General features: G+C 43.6%; 1 protein-coding gene across 6 annotated transcripts in view; it reads right to left on the reverse strand.

Moving 5' to 3' along the window:
• The window catches only part of DENND5B (DENN domain containing 5B), a 97,387-nt gene that overhangs the window by 50,772 nt on the left and 30,631 nt on the right, over positions 1-15,984 (reverse strand). For 4 of the 6 annotated variants that reach the window (XM_081211988.1, XM_081211990.1, XM_081211991.1 and 1 more), the window contains exon 2: positions 2,355-2,420. The exons of the other annotated variants lie outside the window; for them this stretch is intronic. In XM_081211988.1, coding sequence (XP_081068114.1) covers positions 2,355-2,420 — 66 coding nt within the window. The remainder of the gene's footprint in view (positions 1-2,354; positions 2,421-15,984) is intronic. 6 annotated transcript variants of the gene reach the window in all.

The following is a 15,984-nucleotide window of genomic DNA, read 5'->3' on the forward strand; positions in this document are numbered from 1 at the left end:
AGACAGGATGTAAATGCAAGAATGAACAAAATAAACATTTAGAATTAGCTAACTCCTTCCTCTTGTCTGCCTGCAAAATCTAGGGCAATTTAGGCTTACAAATGTGTAACTAAATGTTATGGATGCTGCTGTTAAATTAGCACCTCTCTGTTTTATATGGAGAGCTAAGTGGTCTCCATTAAGCTGTAAATTAAAGTTGCATCATATAGTGTTCTTAGATAAGTAGCCAACAGTGCTTCAAGAATATTGCAGACAATATATTTATCAGGATTAAAATATGCTTAACATTAAAATATTTCACTTTTCCCAAAAACAAATGGGTTTGAAAATCTACTGGGAACCTGGACATTGGGAGTATTTGAAATGTGTAATCAGTGCAGGAATAGGATGCCGATTAAAAGCAGCAATCCCTTCTAGTCCACTTATCAGACTCCAACACTCTCAGTTATAGCTAGTTACAAATTCTGTTGAAGTGCCTTTGCTACATATAAGATGTTTTTATATGCCTGCCTGCCTTAGGGAGATTCCACAGGACTTGTATGTCATGGAAGCCATCTCTGTCAGCTGACAATTCTAATTAAATTGGTTCAGGAAAATCCTGGCGAATCTACTTTCTCTCAATGGATTTACCCTTTCACTACCCTAAACTTTTGGGCTACATAAAAGCACAGCAAAGAGTATTCAGTGGAGGCCTAGACAAACCAAGTTCTCTAATTTTTTCATGACAGTGCTCTCCACTCACTTTGTCTGTATCTTATCTCAAATATCCGGATAACCAGCTTTATCATTTCTTCTTATGAGTGTAACATATGCCAACCTTAGTTTGGTTTAGTTTTCCATGTGTTTGTTTTATGGCATTTCTATTTTGTTATTTGGGTTATATGGATAAAATTAAAATAAGATGTAAACAAGGAAGAAGAACAGGAACAAACCATGATTTGCTGTTACGAGAATGAATCGCAGCTCTGGCATCCTTTCCTCTTTCACTTATGGTAAGTGGAGATCAGAAACATCTGACTAGCTCCATTCCTCCGTCCCCCCATACTAACAGCTGAAACAGCTAGAAAGCATGACTCCTATCACACACACTGAAAATGTGGCTCTGCAAATCTGCCTGGAAGTGATGGGCTATGATGACACGCTCCCAGTTTTAGGATGATTCTACCTGGGGGAACATAGCTGCCTCCAGAAAACCATGGGGCAGCCATGTTTCCATGTTTGCCCTCAGACCTCCTCACATGGTATTTGGCAGAAGTGTTGATTCTGAAGCAGCCCACATATCTGACCTACAGTCTAGTCTGGTTATTGCTAATTAGTATTTACATTTTTTAAAAAAGGAAATATGGCAAGTTTTTCAATACAGCATATAATTTTGCATTGTTTGCTGCCTTGGAAACAGTACTGTTTTATAGCTATCATCAGTGCAGGACTTTGGGGTGGGGTTGGGGAGATTTCAAGGGTCCCACTTGGCAGAATGGGCAAGGGGTTCCTTCAAACACAACAGGGCTGGCTTAGTGCAGTAACAGACATGACCACCAAAAGGGGGCAGGTGGAAGACCATCAAGTCTGGAGTCTAAAGTTATTACTGCAGACCATTCCTTAGGAACTGTGAGAGCAATTTCCATCTCCCCCGGTCCCCCCCCCCCAGTAGCTGGCATGCCATCTCTGTTCCAGAAGATAAAACATTGCTTTATGAACTTTACATCCTCCCAGAAGAACTTGCCTATAAACTCAGATGCTTGCCTAAAGGGCTCTTTTTCAGATTCCAGTACTGTCAGTGAGGCAGGTGGCAACTGGAGATGTGACCTTTCCTTTGATGGTGCCCCAAGTTTTGCAACTCTTCGCCCAGAGAGCTACACCTGGTACCAAAATCTGTAATCTTTTTGGTACCAGAATTGTGGGGGGTGGGGAACCTTGATTCAATTTCTATCTAGTCAGGCAACTGTTGTTCTGCTAGAACTGATGCTGCTCTTAATTCAATGCTGTTTTCAGTTTTTTTGCACTGAAAGCCACTCTGGGAACTTGTGTTGAAGGTAGGAGGACAGTATTAAAGCAAAACAAACTTGTTATGACCTTTCACAGGAAATCCTAAAAATTATTCAGGTTAGCTGTAGGGGACATTTCCAGACTGAAGAAAAAGATTGTCTTCTTCTGGCATATAACCACATCTGCCATACAGGGTGGTGGGAGGGGAAATAATAGATTTATTGATTATTGATTACAAGGAATCAATCAAGATCGAACCAATCAAAGGAAGAGTGTTCAATTGAATTTAAAGTGCAAGATGGGTGTGATTACAGGAAATCTGGAGATTAAATTAGTAAGCATCCGCCATCTTTTTTTTTTTTTTTTACCTGATGTTCTGTTTGCAGTATCTGAGCTCCTGCCATGACGATCGGCTTCTAGCCACTGGTATAAGACTACATAACACAACAGAAACAAAAAGCACGTATGAACAAAATGAATAGAAAGTGCAGACACACACAAAAACATGGTTAAGAAAAGGAGACATGCACCATGAAGTAGCAATATTTCCTTCCACTGCTTCTGACAGAAAGCAAAAGAATGGAACAATGCATGTTAAGACGGACACACACACACACACACACACACATACATATCCACACAAAGCTCAGCCCACCAGGAAAGTCTCCTGCAGGAACCCAATTGAGACAAACAATAGGTGTTTTTTTAATGTGTTCAATCATTTCAAATTTGTGCTGCTTTTCCAAAGGGGCTGTGCATTGTCTGTGATAGTAAACAGCAATGGAACACACTAGGGGGTAGTTCAGATATCGCTGCCTCCACACGAGCATCAATGAAGGGGAAGCATTCTTAATCTGTGTTCTAAGAGGCTACAGTGCAGTACAGTACAGTTTAGAAGTTAATGCTAGAAGTATGTCAGAAGCCACCCATGAGGCACTGATTCTCATAGTAGGAACACCTACTATGAGAAAGGTACTATGGCGATCAAACTACCAAGTAGTGGCCAAAAATACCCTGGGAATATTTACTTACGTACAGCATTTGGCCAGAACATGGGAAAGCCATTTCAGGATTGAGTGTCCAAGTGTTGTTGGAGCACAACTCTAATCATCCATGAATATATCCCATGCTGGCTAGACCTGGTGGGAGCTAGAGTCTGGAAATCTAAAGGTTCCCTGACCTTGCGAGAAAATAAGGAAGTGCGAGGATTCCCCAAGGCAGCATTCCCTGCAGCCCCAAATGTGTGGAGGGTGGGACGGTTCTCCATCCCTGGGCCCTGAATGACAGGGTTAAACAGAAGGGCTGGATGCCAGGAGGCAGCATTAACTGGGTGATCTCAAAATTGGAGGATGCCTGCCCATTGTTCTGGAAGCTGGCGATTGGATGGTGCTTGGAAGTAAGTATTAAAAGCAACACTCTCAACATGTGTGGGTTGCCACCGTGGGCAATGCCAACACCTGAACTGCCCCATCTACAAACAAAATATGAGATGTTAAAATCAGCAATGAAAAGGAATTAGTATTTTAGAACAAGGAAAGCTTCTACACGTAATGCCATTCTCTCTCCCCCTTTTTGGTATTTATTCAATTTTTCAATAACAAGAAACCAAACGAAGAAAACACAAAACATGGCTGACAGGCAGGGATTATGGGAGTTGGGCTGCTGATTTCTCATCCCCGCCATATACAGTGTTAGGCTAGTTGGACAAATTGCACGATTCCATACAGGCCATCTTTACATGAAATCTGAGAACCTGAGATTTCCATTTGGGAAAACGGTTTCTAGTTCGCAACAGCAGCAAAAAGACGTAGCCATGAAAATTTGAGGGCAAAGCCCAGTAAAACCTGAGAAACAGAGCATTATATTTTCCGTGGTCAGAGACAGAGCTTCAGCACCTACTGCAGCATTTTGCTCCTCGCCACAACTGGCAGAAATGGAACGCACTACCTGTACTAAAGATGTGGGTTAAGCTAGGAAAAATATGCATAATTTTAGACACATTGCCAACTCAACCTCTCTTTGGTATACGATTTGTGTTTACTATGGCGCTAAGTTCTGACAGAAATTTAAGCAGCCCACGAGACTTGCACATCTTTGCAGCAACCTGAAACCACCTGCTTAGAATGGATGGGAGGTGGGTGTCTGATTCTCGCATCCAATGAAATGTGGGCTTGTTGAAGGGGGCACGTTCAGTGTAGGAGAGGCTGAGCCAACGTTAACAGTCTCTTGTGAATTTCAGATTTTTTGAGATGATGCTTACAGAGATCTTTTGTTTCAGTGGTACTTAGTGGGCAAATAGGCACCCCCTTTTTAAATAAATTGTCCCTTTCCTTCAGAATTATAAAAAAAATACTCCTTGATTTAATTATGTAATATGAACACTTAAAATTTAAAGGTCAAGTTTATTGGCTAGAGCCAGACTAATCATTTGGGCAGCCCTTTTTAATTCATTTCATGTTTTTAAAACTAGAGATCATCTGCTCTGCAAAAAAGACAGAGAAGTGAGAGAGAGACAAAACAGGTTGAACACTTAGAAGTGTCAACCTGCACTGCTGACAGAAATGAATACACGAGCAGTATACTAATGGTGCTATAACGACAGACAAAAATGGTTGTGTTTATATGGCCTCAGAGATCTCATTACCGCAAGCCATTCCTCTTTGATTAGCTTCTACACAGAACTGAGGCACACACAGGGAAGACCTACAAATACACTTAGGAACAAGACACCCAAATATTTTCAAATAAAGCTCCTTCATTCATTCCCCAAGAGCTCGGTTATATCAAATGTTGGTCTACTGGGCTTATAAATAAGGGGCTGCCCCATTTTGCTATGAAGTATTCATGCACTTAACGCAAGGAGTTCGCTGTGATTGTTTGAGTCTACAAGTTATGCAAATCCCTGAAGTAAACTGATCAGCAAGACCCATTAAAATGAATATTAATTCACAGAGTGCAATAAAACTCTTCATATTTTGATTCGCTGGGTCTATAACACAATTCACAGAGCACATGAAATCCTTTTCAAATTACTCTCCGTGTGTGTGTTTTGTCTCCAGCAGAGAATAATTTGACTGCTTTAAACAACAGCTTTTCAAAAATACAATCTGAGAAAGGGTGTTTTATTCTAGACTTCCTTCCCATCCTCCACCTCCTGACCTCAATTGAAGGATCTCCACTGTCTGCCTGGAGAGTAACGTTATACCAACCAACAGCTTTGGTTTCTTAATATAGCTACACATCCAAATGCCAGCAGAATAACAAAGACATTCAAGGGGGGGGGGCGGTGTTGCAATCTGAAAGGTAGACCAACCCTTAAGATTCCGGCTGAACAATATTCAAGTGAAAGCCACACACAAGCACAAACAACACGGCTGCTTGCAGAATAGAGACCCAACATACATAAACTGCGCTTTGCCTTGAGGAACTAAAAGCTCAATTACAGTTCGTATCATATGCATAATTTTCAGAGATACGATCATTTCCACTTCATGCATATATCGGCTTCAACGCCCCACCCCCCACTGCATTTCGACTGCTAGCTGCAAGCTATTTTATAATACTCTTGGCACACGCAAGGCTTATACCAAAAGGCACCAGTAAGCAGGTGCAGAACTGGCATTTTCAGAATTCTAAGCATGGGAGAAAGCAATTTTCTTTTTGCCCCGAGCCTCTCTTTCCTCCACGCCAAACACGCATGGAATTGAGACATTTCCTTTCTGTTGCCTCTCTGTCCTAGCATTCTAAGCATAGGATTGCTAACGTTTTATTTAAGGCACACCCACGGAGTGAAGCTTCGATACAGCACACATACCCATTAAAAGAGACAGCACTGTCACCCTTGCAAGAAGGCAAGTTCGTGAGGGATGATCACCTGGAACAACCCGAAGTTAATCTTATTATCTTGTATCATAGGAAACAAGGAATGGACATGGGCAGGCTGCCTTAAACCAGACCAAACTGTTGGTCCATTTAGTGCAGTATTGTCTACACTGACTGGCAGCAGCGCTCCAGGGTTTCAGGCACAATCTCTGCCAGCCCTTCTGCATGCAAAGCAGATGCTCCCCCACCAAGCTACAGCCTTCCCCCATCCCTACCTAGAATTGCCAAGTAATGAACCTGCAATCTTTTGCATGCACAGTTAATTCAGAAGAACTATACAGCTATGAGTCAACAGCAGGGTTTAATTTCATTTAACTGATTGTCTTTGTTGACATGAACCATAAAATTGCAGCACAGGCCATTTCTGGACGGCTGCCATAAATCCATTCAAAATGTTTCCAGACTGTTAATGCTCACAGTGGTGGCCTTTTTATCACCATCACCTCCAAGTGGAGATTTTTCCAATCCAAGAATGACACTAGCTTTTATGAGGCTGCCATCAACACATCTCCTCTGGCTGACCTATGACCTAATCCCCCAAAGCCTGATTCTGCCTTTCCTCCTGAGGGGCTCAGCGTGATCACATCTGGTTCCCCTTGTTATCTTCACAGTAAGGCAAGAGGTAGCTTGAGGCTGAGAAGGATCCCAACTCTGTCGGAGGCAACCTAATGTGCTTCGAAGCAGAGAATGGATCTGTAAACAGATCTCAAATATAAATGCAAGGATTTGAAGTCCAGGTCACAACACCACCCACTGCCCCCCTCAAACCCTAATACAGTGGTACCTCGGGTTAAGTACTTAATTCGTTCCGGAGGTCCGTTCTTAACCTGAAACTGTTCTTAACCGGAAGCACCACTTTAGCTAATGGGGCCTCCTGCTGCCACCGCGCTGCTGGACCACGATTTCTGTTCTTATCCTGAAGCAAAGTTCTTAACCCGAGGTAATATTTCTGGGTTAGCGGAGTCTGTAACCTGAAGCGTATGTAGCCCAAGGTACCACTGTATAACAGGCTTGAGAAACTTGCTTATATTGCCACACCCAAACTAGCCATATATTCTGTTTTCCGTTTATGACTAGACAAAAGCCACAGAGGAAATATAGAAGTGGGAGACAAAAGATGCTATCTATCACCATTGGTAATCCTAGCACCTACATAAGCAGTTCAGGTACATGATGTACAACACTCATGAAAATGAAATGGTTTGGTGCTTAAAATTCTACTACAGAAACATGTTAAATATGCTAAAACGTTGTCCAATCTATATTTGAGGAGGGAAGTTATAGTTCGGAGAAACTGTGCAGTTGTAACATTGTCAAAGCAAACCATGGATTGCTCTGAGAACTGACATGCTCCTTCCTCTTCCCCCTCTTCTCCCACCTATCATTTTCACAGCTAACCATGGTCTGCATTGCTGAGTTTGACAGCCCTGGTCAGCTCCAAACCACAGGCTGCAAGCAAGATGCAATGAGTACCTCTGAATACAGCCACTTTTTCAGCCCAACGTGTTAGTGAATGCATTCAATATTCAGAATATACGTTTGTGGTTTTATAAACATGCCTGGGGGCTCCAGTTAGAGGGCAAAAAGCAGGTTATAAAATATGGGAATAAAGTAGAAATAACCCTAGCATGAGGAACAAAGGAAGCTACCTAACAGCTCAGCATTGTCCATTCTGACCGGCATTTCAAGCAGAGGACATTCCCAAGACGCTGGGAATCAAACCTGGGACTCTCCAAATGCAAAGCAGATGCTAACTGCTCATAGCTGTCAACCGTCCCTTATTTGGCGGGAAACTCCCTTATCCCAGCGCAGTGTCCTGCTGTTGTCCCTTATTGATGATTCCGCTTAAATTTCCCGGGTTTCAAAGGAAGCAGCTCCTCTCCCTCCCTCCCTGCCAGCCAGGGAGGAGGGAGTCTCCAACTGTGTTTCTTGGCTGTGTTGCTCACCCAATAAGGAGTCTAAGAACAACTGGGGGGTGGAGCTTGCATGCCTTGTGCCAATCAAATCGGCCGCGTTGCCTGGGGACTCGCCTTTGCTCAGCGCTTCCCAGCGGAAAGGTGACGGTGGTTTTCCTTGCTGCACCCCCTTTGCCGGTTTGCTGCGCTGTGGGAACCACCACTTGAGGCTTCGTTTGGCTGCTGGACTGGCTGGGTTTTCTGCCTTTGGCTCAGGAGCTGGCAGACTAAAATCCCTTATTTTCAAGGCTCCTGGTCCCTTATTTTCAAATCTGTAAGTTGACAGCTATGTAACTGCTGAGCTACAGCCCTTCCCCAAATGTTATCCAATCTCTGCGTGGAACAATCAAGCAGGATTGCAAAAGGCATACAGCCTAGAGATGACCCCCCCCCCAAAAAAAAAACCACCACCACACCCTGTTTCTTAAGTCTACATTTCAAGAACCATTTTTCCAAGGCAGTCACTGCTTATTCCAGCAGCCAGCATATCAATGTTTCCTACCCTCCATCGACATGTCAGTTAAAATCAGGGGTGTGAGCTTAGGCATGACTGTCAAGCCCTTTCAACTCATCAATAAAAAAATTCTCTTCAAAAGCAAAATCCTAGGAGATGTCAACAATGTAGTGGGGTGAAACATGTTTGGAGTTATGTGATAAAAAATTTTTTTTCAAAGAATTAATAAAAAATACATTTTAAAAACCACCAATTTAGTGGGATACAAGAAACCAGGTTACTTCAGAGGTTACTTCCCACAAAGCCCATTCACACCTTCACCTGACATATCACAATGGGATATCATGAACTGTCTGGGTGTTTTTAGGGTGGCTTATTCATGGTTAATGTGTAGGTAGCAGAAGTGAAGTGTTTGCAGCAAGACTACCTACTTATTTATTTATATCATTTAGTTAGTTATTCAAGGCACTTTTATCCTGCTTTTAAATACCAAACTCTTCCAAAGGAGCCTCACATAAAAAGAGAACGAGAAACAACCAATTTACAAAGTGCCAGACAGATTAAAAATACATTTGTTTTTCAACGATATTTGTATCGAGCCTTGCTGTTTTTGGAAAGCAACAACACCTCTCTCAATAAAGCAAATCAACATATACATTAAAAACCACCAGCAACAGAGCTGTGTAAGATACAGCAGACCACTGTTCTGGAGTGAATTCCACAAAATGCTCTATAAAAAAATAGCCATGCCTTTTCAGCATAGCAAAGGGGAAGGGGCCTGGCAGGTCTCTCTGAGGAGGGCAGTCTACAGCACGGAGGGACCATGACCAAAGTGGCCCTAAGCCAGGGGTCAGCAACTTTTTCAGCCGTGGGCCAGTCCACCGTCCCTCAGACCATGTGGTGGGCCAGACTATATTTTGGAGAAAGAAATGAACGAATTCCTATGCCCCACAAATAACCCAGAAATGCATTTTAAATAAAAGGACACATTCTACTCATGTAAAAACACGCTGATTCCCAGACTGTCCGCGGGCCGGATTGAGAAGGCGATTGGGCCGCATCCAACCCATGGGTCTTAGGTTGCCTAACCCTGCCCTAAGCCATATGATGTCCTGCAATTGGGACATGCAGCAGAACCTGTAATCTTTAATATAACCTAGTATCAGATTATTTCAGGACTTTTCGTTTAGAATTCTGGGTTTCCCAACCTTGGGTCTCCAGCTGTTGTTGGACTACAACTCCTATCATCCCTAGCTAGCATGACATGTGGTAGGGGATGATGGAAATCATAGTCCAAAAACAGCTAGAGACCCAAGTTTGGGAACCCAAGTTTGGGAACCCTGGGTTGCCAGAGACAGTAAACCTCTTGTACACTAGTTGCTCAGAATCAGAAGCAGGGAGAGGGTGACTGTATTAGGCCCTGCATGGCCACTGAGAAAACAGGATGCAACCTAGACCGGCCTTTGGCTTGATGCAGCACAGCTTCTCTTTAGAACAAAGACTGCTGACAGGTGGACAACAAAGGAGCTAGCACTGGGGTTAAGAACCCTTTTGACAACATGCTGGACCACTAAGAAATCTGCATAGGCAAGTGGTTTTTCTTTAAAAAAATGTTACCACATATATACATGTGATTATTATTATTATTATTATTATTATTATTATTATTATTATTATTTATTGAACCTGCCACTTCTTACCCAAACAAGGTCTCTAAGTGACATATCTGCTTGCTCTTAAAAATGTTTTTTATTATAATTTATTTTAACAACACATGCAGTTCATAAAAATCCACCCAACAAGGGTAGCAAAATCTTGGGCAACACAACTAGCAGCAAATAACATTGTTCTATTCAATCAAGAACCTGAGGAAAAAAGAGGTGAGTTTTTACCTGGCACTGAAAACATGCCAGTACAGTGGTACCTCAGGTTACATACGCTTCAGGTTACAGACTCCGCTAACCCAGAAATAGTGCTTCAGGTTAAGAACTTTGCTTCAGGATGAGAACAGAAATCGGGCTCTGGCGGCGCAGCAGCAGCAGGAGGCCCCATTAGCTAAAGTGGTGCTTCAGGTTAAGAACAGTTTCAGGTTAAGTACAGACCTCCGGAACGAATTAAGTACTTAACCTGAGGTACCACTGTATAGGCATGAGGCAGACCTCACCGGGGGCTACAGCGTTCAGCAAAGGGGGAGCCACAACTGAAAATTGCTCCCTCCATTGTCATTCTCCTCCAAGCCTCCTGGAGAAGGGTCTTAGATTCTGCACAACAGGAAGCTTGGAGGGGAAGACTGATGGAAATCTAAACACCGTCTTCTGAAAGATGACAGTTCTGGGTTTAAACTGTCTTGGTATAGAACTGACTGCAGGGATTTGCCTGTTTGTTCCCTGAACGCATTTATGTGCACGCACAATACACATGGGGAAAGCCTCTAAAGCACTGTAAATATTTATCAGTTCCAACAACTGCCCCAGACTTTGCAGCTGTGAGATATTTTTCCCCCCAGATCTGAAACTCTTTGTGTATTTTTAATACAAACTGTCAAGTTTGGCTCGCTGCCAAGAAACCGAAATACAGACACTATGAGCCATCTGCCCATTCTTTGGCTGCCTCCTGACAATTAAAGCCAAAACAGTGGTAGCTGCCCTATAAAATGACACGTTGCTCCCAAGTCAGGGGCACAACACAATATGTTGCGCCTTCCCCGAGGAGCACAGAAAGGCATATCACTAGGACAGCACATATTTGAAATATTGGTGAAATGACCCCCAAAACACATGGACCACTGCAATAAATGTTTATGAAGCAACTTGAAATCTGTAAAGGGCCTAAACAAACTCTTGAGTTCTATACACACAAACAGTCCCTGATAAACAAACAGTCCCTCAACCACAAGCAGCAGCAAAATGCTAAAAACTAGATTAAAGGAGAACCGCATTATCATTGCAGGGGTGAACGCTCCCGTTCCAACTCCAAAAATTCTACAATTACCCTAATCCTTACAAACAAGCTATTAAGGTAGGCACACTTAACCAACCTTGTACTGCGGGAGGCAGAGATTCAACCTTGAGAACAGAGTGAGCTTTCCTACGGTCACAGGGCAAGTTCAGATCTCCCATTCGTCAGGAGATGGGGATTCCTTCACTCTTTCTTAGCCACTGTGTTGCACCAGCTTTCTATTACAGTGATTATCATTTGTGTTTCAAGGTAATGACTATAATCAGTGTGCTTCTAAATAATGGTTGATAGCTACAGTAGCTACTTATGGTCAGGTAAACCGGTGCACACAGCTGGTTGTCAGGCGTACCATTACGTAGTGGTGCTGTGCCACAGCTAAAACAAAAACGCACACAAAAACGCACTTAAAGAGTCTGCACTCAATAATCAGGTTGTGCAAACAAATACAGCAGGATGGAAAAGTTTGCTCTGTTCTGCTCATGTTTGGAATTTGAGAGAACTCTTCAAAAAATTAAAAGAACATGTGGATAGTTCAGCTGGTATAGCATGAGACGCATAATCTCGGGGTTGTGGGTTCGAGACCCACATTGGGCAACAAGATTCCTGTACTGCAGGGAGTTGGGCTAGATGACCCTCATGGTCCCTTCCAGCTCTACAGCTCTACGATTCTATGTATCACAGAGTTGTTCTGCTTTAGGTCCCCTTGTATCATGCTCAGGCAGCTTAGCCACTTATCAGAGATGATGGGAACTGGAATCCAACAACACCAAAAGCCCAAGTTTGAAGAAGACTCAGGCTGGTAGTTGAAGGGCAATGCTGAACTTAGCTATGAAGGCTAGATTCTATCAAAACGTAGATTGCATGTAGCCATAAAATACTAGGCTTTTACAAGAGCAACATGCTGTAGCTGGGTGATATATTTCATGGATTGTAGGGGGCGGAATAATGTACAAAGAATCCCAAAGCCTCTACAAATTATGCAATCTCATATCATAACTGTAAATCTGTTGCAAATACCATTGTTTGCAGAAGGCTTCAGGGTTCAAACGGGGAGGCATCTCTGTGCTTTGTGTGACCAAATACACCTCTCCTTTTAAACAAATCAATCCCTTCCTGTCACCAGACACCCCTGTTGCTGGAGCATCTCCCTTCTTTTCGCTAAATTGCTCTTTCAAAAGGAAAGGAAGTGACTGTCAATAGCTTGGTTCTGGGTCCGTGAACACCAGGCCCGGACCAGTTTACAGTCAGATTTGCTTCCAGTTAAGTACAGTATTGTTTAAAATGTCTAGCTTTGTGTCAAGTCTCATCTTCCTGGGTACATGCTGATTTAATGTCCAGATAAACTAATGTGGTAGGCTCTAGAACAGCTGCCAACCTTCAAACATTTTGTGCAGTCTGAGTAGAAAAAATAAAACTGCAACATGCAGATTTTGGCTGTACGTTTTTAAAAGAGCATTATAGAATGAATAATCCTGAGAAGAGTGTAAAAGTCTAGAAGTGAAAGCAAGAAAGAAGTCAAGATGGATGATAATAAGTCAGTGCTATAAGGTAGCTATATCAACCTGGCATCCTCCAGATGTTTTAAACCACAACTCACATCAGCTGCTGGGAGCCATGGTCCAAACATCTGGAGGGTGCCAGGTTGGCAAACATTGCTTCACATGAAAACCATAAAAATATTGGTGCTTGCGGAAGAAAGAAAAAGAGCAATGAACAGAAGCCAGTGCAGCTGGTTCTTCCTTCCTAAGAGTAGAACCTGGCATTTGTCCCTATGGAAATTCATTTTGTTAGTTTGGGCTCAGTCCTCCAATCCTGAATCCCAATTCTGTCTTCTGCGACATTAGCTACCCCTCCCAGTTTGGTGTTATCTGCAAATTGGACAAGCATCCCCTCAATGCCTTTGTCCAAGTCGTTTATAGAGACATTGAACAACAACGGGCCCAGGAAAGAATCCTGCGGCATCCCACTTGTCACTTTTCCCCAGGATGACCAGGAGCCATCAGTGAGCCCTCTTTGGATTAGGTCAGCCAACCAGCTACAAATCCACCCAACAGTTACACCATCCAGCCCACAATTTACCAGCTTCTCTGCAAAAATATCATGGGGGAACTCATGCTCTTCAAAAGAACAAGCTTAAAATATGAAGAGACATCTGGTTTAGCTACAGAATCATTACTGTATATGGTTTCCTGGCTAGTATGTCCTCTTAATCCCTCCGTGAAACATCCGTACTAATAGTCTATCCCCAGCCGCAGCTTTCCTTCTGCACCCAGATCCTTGTCTCGGTTGGCACAGCCAGCTCCACTGGCACACTAGAAGGAAGTGCAAGGCTAGAATTTACATTCCGAAAGTGCCATCCCTTAGCACACACCAAACAAGAGGCTAAGCTGAAGTGGAAGAGGCCAACACTCTCCAAACAGAAAGCTGCCCTTTTGTGGAAGGTGCTGCCATTTGCCATGCCCCACAGATCAGGCTATATTTGTTTATGAGTCAGCCCACTGGGGAGCCACAGAGGTCTGGCAACTCAAGAGCAGGCAGGCAGAGTAAAATACTTCCAGCAGTGCCCCGCACCCGACCTTCCTTCCTCCAGCTGATGCACAAGAGCTGCATCCAAGGCAGTGCCGTTTTTCATGCATGCAATTGCCTCTCCCCCGTCTTTGCTGGTGACGCCGTGCAATTGCAAGCCTCTGGATCTGGCCTAATGCCAGGTTAGTCCTGAAACCGTTTGGGCGTAGGGTCCCTGCCAGGAAGGAGAATGAGCAGGATGGGGGGCCAGACCGACAGATGCCGTCACCCCGCCCCTCCACGCACGAGGACCCTGGGCTAAAATTAGAGACAAAAGGACGGCAACAAACATGGAAAATGCTGTCGTAGTTAGGAACTAGGACTCCTAGCTGAAAAGTGCTGGGAGTCAGGTCGCTGGGGCGAGAGATAATCGGCAGAAGTTAAAAGCAAACCTTGGGGGTGAGGGGCAGAGAAGGCATTTCACTGCACACCTTGGAAGTGCTCGCCCAGCATAGAAAATCTTTTGTTTGATGGTTTGCTTGTTTTCTAAAGAGACCTGCAAATAAGTCTAAAAACACAGACGTGGGCTCTGCGCCATCGTCTATCTAAACAAGAAAGCCCTGAAGCATGTGATCCGTGTCAAGGATAAGCTTCCCCCCTCTGCAGAGCCAGCTGTTGGGTAAGGCAGCAGCTCACTGCTAGTTCCCATAGCACCAAGAGGCTTGTGCTGCTGATACTTAGGGCACAGGCTGTTTAAATCAAGGCAGCTGCCTGCGGAAGAACTGTGCGGCAGGAGCTGCCTTGTTCTTCAGGGTCGGACACAGTCACTTGCCCTGCTCCTGGATCTGACCTGGGAGAGCCCATATAACTGTTAAAAGAACAGGAACTTAGAAGTATTTCTGCTGGAGCTTGCTTTCCCCTCTCTCCTCCCATTCTTTTTTCCTTGTGTGCTGCGTCTCTTTAGATTGTGAACCTGAGAGTAGGGGCCATCTTGCAACTGATTTCTGGTGGGTGTTCCAAGAGGCCTTTGGTGGCAGCGCTCTTCTTATGAGTTGTGCTCTTTACACTTGATGAGTTAATTTATTTAATGTATTTACAGTATAAAGGTAAAGGTAAAGGGACTCCTGACCATTAGGTCCATTCGTGGACAACTCTGGGGTTGCGGCGCTCATCTTGCTCTATAGGCCGAGGAAGCCGGCGTTTGTCCACAGACAACTTCCAGGTCATGTGGCCACCATGACTAAGCCACTTCTGGCGAAATGCCGTTTACCTTCCCGCCGGAGCGGTACCTATTTATCTACTTGCACTTTTACGTAATTTCGAACTGCTAGGTTGGCAGGAGCAGGGACCAAGCAACAGGAGCTCACTCTGTTGTGGGGATTCGAACCACCGACCTTTCAATTGACAAGCCCTAGGCTCTGTGGTTTAACCCACAGCGCTATCCACGTCCCATTTACAGTATACTATTTTTTATTTTTGCTAAAGGGTATTTACAGTATACACTTTAGCAAAAAAAAAAATGCATTAAATAAACTAACACATTAAGTGTAGAGAGCACAACTGGTAAGAAGAGCGCTGTCACAAAGTAACATCCATTGGCTTTAATCCAGTGGGAACAGTGTTAGAATGAATGGCAGTTCTTCAGCAACTATTTACAAACACAACATGGTTCTCTGAAATTTCACGGCTGCAAGCATCATGCAGAGTTATGTCGTGGGGAAGGGATGGGGGAAAGAAAGCTTGTCCCCTCAGGGATACGCCTATCTTGTTTATTTATAAATTAAAGTTGAAAATTAATAAATTAATAAGGGTACTAATACGGATCAGATGGGTCAAAGAAAAGTTTAATGAGTGGTTCAAAAATGTGTACATTTAAGAAAGGAAAGGAGGGAAAGCTCAGTAAGGAAAGCAAAGATATTCAGAAGGCATACAGAGAGAGAAGCCACTGGAATCTACCAAGACAGCAACAAGCAGAACTGCCACTGGTCTTCTGGAAAGCTGCCCGTCAAATACATAAGCACAATGCAACTTATTTGGCAGAAGGTCCCCATCACTGTCACTGAACACGCAGGAGGCAAACGCTCGTGAGCATGCCTAAAAAGACTTCTAAAAGAGGACAGACACACACCCCTTTAGCTGGCTGCAACTGTGTAGTCATTGGCCTACAAAGAGTTGGCAGCTAGAACACTATAAACTTATAAAACAGGAAAGGATGAAAGAAAAAAATCGGATGTAGCACACTTC

The sequence above is a fragment of the Podarcis bocagei genome (genome assembly GCF_964188305.1).
Source record: "Podarcis bocagei genome assembly, chromosome: 10".
Lineage (NCBI taxonomy): Eukaryota > Metazoa > Chordata > Lepidosauria > Squamata > Lacertidae > Podarcis > Podarcis bocagei.